The sequence below is a fragment of the Stegastes partitus genome, unplaced genomic scaffold (assembly GCF_000690725.1).
Source record: "Stegastes partitus isolate 25-593 unplaced genomic scaffold, Stegastes_partitus-1.0.2 Scaffold764, whole genome shotgun sequence".
Taxonomy (NCBI): domain Eukaryota; kingdom Metazoa; phylum Chordata; class Actinopteri; family Pomacentridae; genus Stegastes; species Stegastes partitus.
In genome coordinates, this window is record NW_007578495.1 from 165215 (window position 1) to 174860 (window position 9646).

General features: G+C 37.6%; 1 protein-coding gene across 1 annotated transcript; it reads right to left on the reverse strand.

The window, feature by feature from the left end:
* Nucleotides 1-1080: 1080 nt before the first annotated feature.
* LOC103364647 (CD209 antigen-like protein E) lies at nucleotides 1081-5437 on the reverse strand. Its single transcript, XM_008291818.1, has 6 exons — nucleotides 5340-5437; nucleotides 4747-4836; nucleotides 3576-3647; nucleotides 3134-3276; nucleotides 2920-3020; nucleotides 1081-2392 (listed from the first exon to the last, which is right to left on the reverse strand). The coding sequence occupies exons 1-6, from the start codon at nucleotides 5431-5433 to the stop codon at nucleotides 2245-2247; spliced, it is 648 nt and encodes a 215-aa protein (XP_008290040.1). The 5' UTR covers nucleotides 5434-5437; the 3' UTR covers nucleotides 1081-2244.
* Between the last annotated feature and the right edge of the window lie 4209 nt (nucleotides 5438-9646).

Here is a 9646-nt window from a genome sequence, read left to right on the forward strand (position 1 = left end):
TCTCAGAAAGAGGCAGGGTACCTGGAATATAAAAAGGGGAAGAGCAAAAAAAAAAAAAAAAGAGGAACTCATGGGTAATGGCTGTATGGGTGTCTGCTTTCGTTCGAAAGCAGTTAGATATTCATCGACTTTTAACGTTTGATCTGAGAAATAGGGACGACGGTTTACAATTTAGAGTTCAGTTATTGTTAAATGACCAAAATTAGAGATGAGAAAACAGTGAGTTGGCTCTCTGTAATTGAAGGTGAGGCTGAAAACAAAGGACAAATCTCTTTAGCGGCCACTCAGAATGACTTTTCCATGCTGAAGCCATTTTTGACCAAAGTCAGTGCAAAGACAATCTGTTAAGCTTCTCCGAGTTACAGATTGAAAGTCTGCAGGTGTAGGGACTGAATTCAGAATGAAACTTTCTCATTGTTAGAACGGTTTTGATTATTGTGAATAGAAACCATCCATCCATTATCTATACACCGCTTAATCCTCATTAGGGGCGCGGGGGGGCTGGAGTCTATCCCAGGTCACCAGTCTATCACAGGGCTACACATAGAGACAGACAACCAAGCACACTCACATTCACACCTACGGACAATTTAGAATCACCAATTAACCTCAACATGTTTTTGGACTGTGTGGGAGGAAGCCGTCATGTTTTCAGTTTCTAAAGTAGCCTGAAAATACAAAATAATTTAATCTTTTAAGTTCAATTAAACAGAAATCAGCAACACTCATATTTGCAATAAGTCAACTAGAAAAGGCCAGTTGATTTGAACAAATTACTTTACAATCTCTTACAGTGCACATCTCATATAAGTTGCTGACTTCTAAACCACATTTGAACTGGCACACCTGTTCTTCTTTCAAACAGTGGCTGAATACAAAGGTGATATACTTAAACAACACATCAAGGCATTGAAAATTTGACTTTTTCTGCCATTTATTAAAAAAAATATCAACAGAAGTACTATTCCTGTGAGAAAAAGTAAGTACACGCTTGGTATTGGAAGCTAGAATTGCCCCTCTAACAGAAACAACGTCTTGGATGCTGTCGTGGACCAAGCAGTCAAAACACAAAAACACAGGTTTAAATTTCACATAAGACAGATTTATTTTCAATTAAAAAAACAACTTTTACAAAAAAACAACTGAAAGTACTGAAACCAGAGTTGTAGGGCCCTTTAAAAGAGGTCAACAAATTATAACTCTACTGAAAAATAAGGACATTAACTCAACTAACAGACCTGCCAGACTGAGAATATATACTGGCTGATCAGACCAAATGTAACGCATGGGGGGGAGACTATACAGGCAGCAACTAAAACTAATACAAAGAAAACCAAATCCCCCCGTGATGTCAGAGCTCTTGGTCTGGTCTAAAGCCATGCTCCGCCCTCAGCCCCATCTGTAGTCAGTCTCCAACCAGGAAGTGACATACATTTTGAACATCTATGTACAAGTCTGTAACATCTGCTTATGGAAATTTGTGACGTCAATTTGGTGCAAAATTCCTTTAGTTGCAAGATCTTTGAGGGTTTTCTTGCACATACTTATCTTACATACTCCTGCAACATGTTAGTGGGTTTTAAATCTCCAAAAATGTCATGTCAGGTAAATTAATTTCAGGTTGCTGCTCAGAAAACAGTAATGTACTTCATATTGCTCAATGCTTTTATTAAAACATGAAGGATCCCAATAGAAAGTATTATTACCCGTTATGTTGCTTTTGCGTTACTCTGCAACATTGCCTGAGAAAATGTAATATTAAACTTTACATTTGCCCACTTATTACCACAAATGCACAAATCCTCAAACAAATAAGGAGGACAGATACAAGATCTTTCATTTTTACTCACTGTAATAAAATATTTCTACAAAGCCAACAGCCCAGATGGTGAAAACGATTCCAAAGAACACTTCAACAGAAATGATCTTGCCATCAAAATCTTCTGTAACGGCTCAGTTGCATATCTAGCAGAATCAAGGTGGCGCTGTAGTAACCGTAATGCGATTACATAATTGACTTTAGGAGCAGCAATGCTTCACATCACAACATTAGTTTGTTGAGTTTGTCAATTTTATAACTGTGCAGTTTATTACAGTCCAAATTCCAGCGTCTTCACATTTACAGATCCATGCGATTGTCAAGCAGCCTTCCAGATTATACTGATCATGAATAGTGATTTTGTGAATTCATGCTGAACTTGAAGTGCAGTTCAGCCTTACAGAATATTATATATATGTCTTGACTTATAGATCCAATTTCTTTTCACAGATCCAGAAGTTCAGGTCTTCACATGGTATGTCATTCCAGCTGTTTTCATTATCGTGGAATTTTATTTCTACACAGTCTTCTTTCTTGCCCCTGTAACTGTTGGGCTCCCCGGGGCCCCAGTAGCTGAAACAGAAAACAAAAAAAAGAAATAACTCAAATAATACAACCCAAGAAGCATTTAACCGACAGCAAGAATGTGGGCGACTTCCATCCATCCTTTATCTATACACTGCTTAATCCTCACTAGGGTCGTGGGGGGCTGGAGTCTATCCCAGCTGACTGAGGGCGAAGACAGGAGACACCCTGGACAGGTCACCAGTCTATCACAGGGCTACACTTAGAGACAGACAACCAAGCACACTCACATTCACACCTACGGACAATTTAGAATCACCAATTAACCTCAACATGTTTTTGGACTGTGTGGGAGGAAGCCAGAGAACCCGGAGAGAACCCACGCAGCACGGGGAGAACATGCAAACTCCACACAGAAAGACGACCTTCTAGCTGCGAGGCAACGATGCTAACCACTGAGCCACCTTATGGACAAGTTTAATGTATTGATTAATCTGGCACTGAAACCTGTAATAAATGTTAAAATCTTGAGTTTCAGGAGTGATTTGAGTTAAATAATAGAATAAAGTGCGAACCTTTTGGTCAGCGGAGTCCCATCCACCCACTTCCACTCTCTTCTCCCTACTCGGTCCGTCAGTCCAATCCACGTGAGCCTGTGAAATTTCCTTGTGAAGTCCTTACAGAGAAAATCAGCCATCGTTAGAAATGAAACTGATCTTTATATTAATACACATCACACACACACACACACACACACACACACACACACACACACACACACACACACACCTGTTCTTCTTTGGAGTCGATAATCACCAGGTCTGCCCCTCGTTGCAGACAGTCCTCTCGACTGTCCTGCCAGCTTTTCCTGGTTGAAGAAATATAATAGAAACTGGGGTGTATGTAAATCCATCCTTGTTGAAAATGATATTCTGTTGTGGAGGGAAAAAAAGACCATTAAAGTCTCTGAAATTAACAACAAATTTACATCTTCCATCAGGATCCTTTTAATTTGAAGACAACTTCTCCCAGGCCTAATGAAGTTTTATGTGCATATTGCTGCTTAATTACATGTGTTTAACTGCAAATGTTAAGAAGTGGTGAAAGTGATGTTGTGTTTGGGTCTTTACCATGAGTTAAGGAAGTCTCTATAGAGTCTCCCAGAAAGCAACTGGTAATACTGAAACAGTGATTTGTACTTCAGCACGATGAGTTTCTTCCTCATTCTTACCAGCCAGTTTTCGCAACTCGTCTGACTCTGACACGTTGTTGCAGATAATCTTAACATCTGATGTCCTGCTGTCTGAAAGAGCAGAAACCCTTATTTGAAAAGTCTTGTGCAACATTCTGTGAGAGTCAACATGACTTATAGTCCCTGTCCGGGCATTGATTTACCTCTAAAAACTCACACTTTGTATCATATTTCAAATTTTTTTCCGTTAAAATAATACCGTACTGCCTGAAAATGGCTTCCATGTGACTCTACACCGTAGCTCCCTCTAGAATGTTCAGATCTATAAAGTCCTTCCTCTCTTTTCACTCATCTTTCTTCACTTGTTGCAGCCCGAGCACACCAGCTCACCTACGACTCTGCTTAACCACTGTGGTGCTACTCTGCATTACCCCATAGCAACTTGTAATATTCGGATAATTCACTTTTTAAATCAAGAAACTGATTTTGAAGAAGGATAACTATACAGAAAGACCAACTCTGCAAGGTTAGATGACTGGTTACTTAGATTGATTTACATATGAAACCCTGTAAGTCTGCTTTTTCAAGGTGGAAATGCTCAGCCACCGCACTGCTAATGTCACCAATGACATGTCTTCTGGTGTAAATAATAATAAACTTAGTTTTCCTCTGAGAGGTTCTTTAATTTTTTACACACTGTGAGACATTTGCCCAAGTACAGCTGAACAACACAAGAGGAGATTTGGAAAACAAATCCTCTTCTATACTGTGATGTACACTGAGATAAAAAAGAAGGTTTGCAGGCAGAACATTATGACTGTGGTTTCATTATATTTTAAGGACACAAATTTGAAGTGTGAACAAAAGCGGAAAGTCCCATCTTCAGCTGACACAGTCTTTCAGAGGTCTTTAACTGTTTCATGACAACTTGTGACTCTAAACTTCACCAAACTTGTGTCTCTATCTGGTTGTCAGTCAACCATAAACTTTTAAAAAGTCATAAACAGATATCACACATGACAGCTATTAGCAAGCCTGAATTATACTGAGGCATCACTTCCTAATCAAGTGACTAAACACTGACTAAAGAAAATTAGAGCTCCGTCATTGAAGCTCTTACTTTCAGGAACACTTTCTGGTCTTAAAAAGTTAAACTTTCAAAGAGGCCTGTGGAAGCTGTTAAATAGTGGCACAGTATGAAGTAACTCACAGAAAGCAACACGCAGGGAAATGTTGAGAACAGCTTGCAGGATGCACAGGAGCCCAAAGCTCACAGCAACCAGCCTGAACACTTTCCTCCCTGAATGCCAAAATCACACACATGAATAAAGGTTTAGTGGCTTCAGCTAAGAAGAAGGTTCACAGAGTTTTCTGGGTAACTTCGCTCAGTAAAACCTGACTCACAAAGCTAAACAATGCATTCGGAGTCATCACAAACAGTTTTTCAGATACATTATTGGAATGCATTTCTAATAAGTAAGTACAAAAAACAAACATAAATGAAGTAAATTATACAAATTAGAATGACAATACATAAAAACAAAAAAGCTACTTTTCAGAAGTTGCTTTAAATGGCAGATAAATGAATAATAATCTTCTCTAGCAGTTGACATTTTGGGAGTATTGTATTGATACTGACAACTTTCCATTTGAATTTCACAACCACATAAATCAAATCATGTGAACGCGATAATAATTAACAAAAAACAGAAAAGAAAGCAAGAACAGAACACGAAAGTGGGCCGCACAATTGCAGAATGATAAAAATGATTATAAATATGTGCTGGAGGATGTCTGTCTTACCTGCTTCACCGTCTTTGCTCCTGGTTGAAGCATCGGGCAGGTTTACATTTTCCGTTATCATCTCAGACGCCTCTCTGTGTGCAGCTCTCACCATGTTTTAACCAACGTATCTCCTATGAATGAAACTGATGCGTAATCTGCTTCTTCTTTTATATTTCTGACTTTGCTGCAGAAGCAGTTTAATCTTCCCTTTTTTGGTATCTTTCAGCGCCAAGTGTTGCTGAAAGGTCACTGTTCCTCTCCGTTTCACTAAGAAAAACTGTTTTCTGCATCCTAACCGGCCACAATGACTTGCAAATTATTCAGTTTTAGACCAGCTGTTCACTAGAATACATTTTGTGAGTTATGATAAGCAAACTCAGGCAAAATGGCCAATTTAACTCACAACTTAAAAATCTTATTGCTTGGCTCTCTAATATCTCACAAGTCTTCTTTTTGTAAATAAATACAATGAATTTCAGTGAAGCATTTTCTCTCCCACAGTGCAAAAGGGAACTTCTCTGTTTTATTTAAAGCAATGCAGATAAAAGATAAGATCACAGAATTAAACTACAGCCGCTTAATTTCAAAAGTAGAATTAAAACAGCATTAAATGGAAACACAGCACAGATGGCTTTTAGGAAAAAAAAAATCCTAAAATGATATCCTCCATAATGGAAAAGTTGAATATCGGGAAGTTGAATACAGTGAAATTATCTATGCTGAAAATCATCATGAATAAATGTTCTGTTTCTTTAGTCATGCAGCCATGTGACGACACTGAAACTAAAATGGTCGAGCTCAGGTTGACACATCAAAAACTTCCAACATTGCATTGTTGCACTGTTGCTAAGCCCTGCCACAGCTCAGGCCTTGTCACTGTCCTGGTATAAAGCAGAAGTATGTGATGCAATAGTAAGCCCCACAAAGTGTCTAAAAATACACTTGCTTGTCTCAGATTATGTTAAACAGTTCGTCAGATTGATTTCTGCCACTTCTGTTATCACTTGAATTGACAATTGCAACATTCTCAACTCTGAAGCCCTTTTCAGACGTAACAGCTTTCATTAAAATCACAGCATCCTGCCATTTAGTCACTTTAATGTTCCTCTTATCTTCATTCAGACAAATCAGCGACAGTGACAGAAACAGTCATGGTATTTGCACTATCTGTGTGTTATTGGAGCAGCATCACTTCCTGTAGTGTCGTGCCACCCACCCAGCGTTAGTTCATTGTTACCTGCCTGCTTTAAAAAGTTCTCATCCTCACCTGGAAAGAAGTGGCATAACATCAATTTTGGGGAATAACTGTATACTCTAAAGCCTTATATCCCTGTCAACAAAAACTCAAATGTTTAAAGCAGTCAAAGAAAAAAAAGGAGAGGGAAGCTTTAAGCTGTTGCTCCAGGACAAGGCGTCTCAAAAAAAAAAATGTCTTCATGCTTCTGATTTTGTGTGATGATAGACTTTTGGTTGTGAATCTGTGCATCCAGCTCCTGCTTTTTAAGTTAGAAAATATAAATATATATTTGCATATACTGGGTTGTCCAGAGTGCACGTGAGTGTTTGTTACGAAGTGCGTTACAAACATGTGATGCATGTGCAGCCACAACACCACATAACGCAATTTTTGTTTTCACCATCAGTTAGCTGCACGTTCAGCTGCAGCGCTTCTGCTTGTAGCCACTGACTTGACCAATGTCCATGAAAGGGTTGTGACCTTCCTTCATTTAGATGAACACAGAAGTCAACATGTCCACAACAAACACGGTAAGAACAGCTCTGTGGAAAGACAGGAGACGGTCAGAGGTTATGAGTCACCCTAAACCACACTGAACTATGAGGAAAAAATCTGAAAAAATTCATAACAATTTTAAAATATATAATTGTGTGACAACATTGTAAAAGATTAGTTACTATTTGTAGAAACTAAAGGTTTTCATTGTGGACATTATGCACAGTTTTGGCCTTTTAGTTTGTTAATTAATAAAACATTTTCTATGATTATACTAGATATTATCTTTAATTGTTATATATTAATTGTTCAAACAATTGCATTTAAAAACCTAAATTGTTTATTTATTTTTTTTTAATGGTGTAGGAGATGGTATTAAAAAAAAAAGATTTCTTATAAGATAAGATATAAGATAAGATAAGATATGCCTTTATATATCTCACAGTGGAGAAATTCACATCGTTGATAGCATCATTCAACAGAGGTACACATATATGAGACAGGAAAAAAATAAAAAAATAAAAAATGTATATATATATATATAAGAAATAGTGCAAACAAGGAGAGTAGTGCAAAACAGAATATGAAAAATGGGCTTCTGAATGGGGGGAATATAGAAAAGATATATGTATGTATGTATATATATATATATATATATATATTTATATATAAAAAGATAGGGATTAAGTATATAATAATAGTAGTAGTAATAATAATAATAATAATAATAATAAGCAGTGCAAATGTAGATATATACATACATATTATTATTTGTAAAGGGCTGCATAAACACAGCCTTTAAGGTAGTTTGGGCAAATTATTTTGTGTTTTGTAGTTTAACTGGTAGAAGACAGTGTACATAGTAATTCAGCTCTAAAAAAAAAAAAAATTTTAAGGCTTATTGTTTCAGTCATTCACATTTATGTGTAAGTAACATGTTTTTTCTTTTCCTTCTTCCTCTGCTTTTAACCACACGTTCCCACTGCTGCAATGTATGTAGTTCCTTATTCTGGATTAAGACACACACACGCACCAGGTGAAGGAACAAACAGTTCACTGTTTGGACAAAACTGGACTTGTGAACTTGATTGAATGCAGTCGGCACCATGCAGGGAACGGAGATGAGGGACTATATCAATGAGCGACCAAGACGCAGGAAGAAGTGCAGCGGAGAGAAAACACAAACAGGTAACAATAATGGTTTACTGGTTCTCAGTGTTATAATGGCCGGCAGGGCAACTGTATCCTTCAGTTAGTCATTTTTGAAAACCAAAACTTTAACAGCAGAAGTCAATGTGTATGACGATGATGTGGTGAAACTATTGGTTCATGTTTCCTTCTTCATCAAACTTTGGTGCAGATGTCACATTTCTGTCCAAACTGATATCATAACTCATAGAAACCATAAATGTAAGAACCTGACATGTAATAACATTTAATTATCCTTAAAACAATCATACACACGTTTGAACTACAAAATAAGCAATCTGAATGCATCATCTGGTAATTTGATAAACAATGTTGGATCCTTTTTGCTATTTTCTTTCTTTTAATTTAAATCAGAGACTAAACATTTACTGGTTTAAGTTCCTCAGATGTAACGATTTCACGCTCTTCTCTGTCATATCTAATTAACTAAACTACTCCCTAAAGACTCTTATGTTGAGCCTTTGGACTGTAAAACAAGCTATCTGACTACACCACTTTGCACTGTGTGAAATTTCTTTCACAATTTTCTGTCATTTTATTGACAATTTTAATTCTAAACTAAACATTTGCAGGTTAAACTCCCTCTAATGTTGATGCTTTTCTTTGCCATCTGACTGAAAACTGAACATTTTAGAGATGTGAACTGTAACACGAGCTATTCGAATATGTCATCTTGTAATTTGGTGAACAATATCGGACCCTTTTCACAATTTTCTGACACATTTGAATCCAAACAGCACATTACAGACTCAAAGGGCTACGGCTGTGGTTATCTGTTGTTCTCTTGGCTTCGCAGACAAAAGACTCTGTCAGCCGATTGTCCTCAGTTTTGCTGTGCTGTGCATCGTACAAGCCGTCCTCAATCTTTCTTTACGCCTGACTTGTGAGTATTGTTTCTTGTCACTGAGTATGTACGCCAAAAAAAAAAATTTACTTGGAATTTCTCTGTCTTTACCGCCAGTGTATACCAGTGAAGAATCGAGCCACCCACACTGCAACACAACTCACTTCAGTGGCAAGAACCAGACAAAGGAAGTGAAAAAAAATTGTGTTGAACACAAGTCCAATCAGTGCAACAAACTACAAGAACGATTCAACTTTTTGACCAGAGAAAGAGACGAGCTTAGAGACAGAAACAGTCGACTCATGAACAGAATAGCGGCGGTGGAGGATGAGAGGGACGAGCTGAAAAAGAAGCTGTGTGGTGAGAGAAAAAATAAGTTTGAACTTCCCTACTGCTCTGACATTTGCTTGTTGTGGATACATCTGGATACTGGGTGCTGCTGATGTTGCAAAAGCTGGGGAACTAAAAAAGCATCAGCCCTTGCTTGAGTTTTTTAAAATTATTGTTATCATCCAGTTTAGAACAGAGGCCATGAATGCA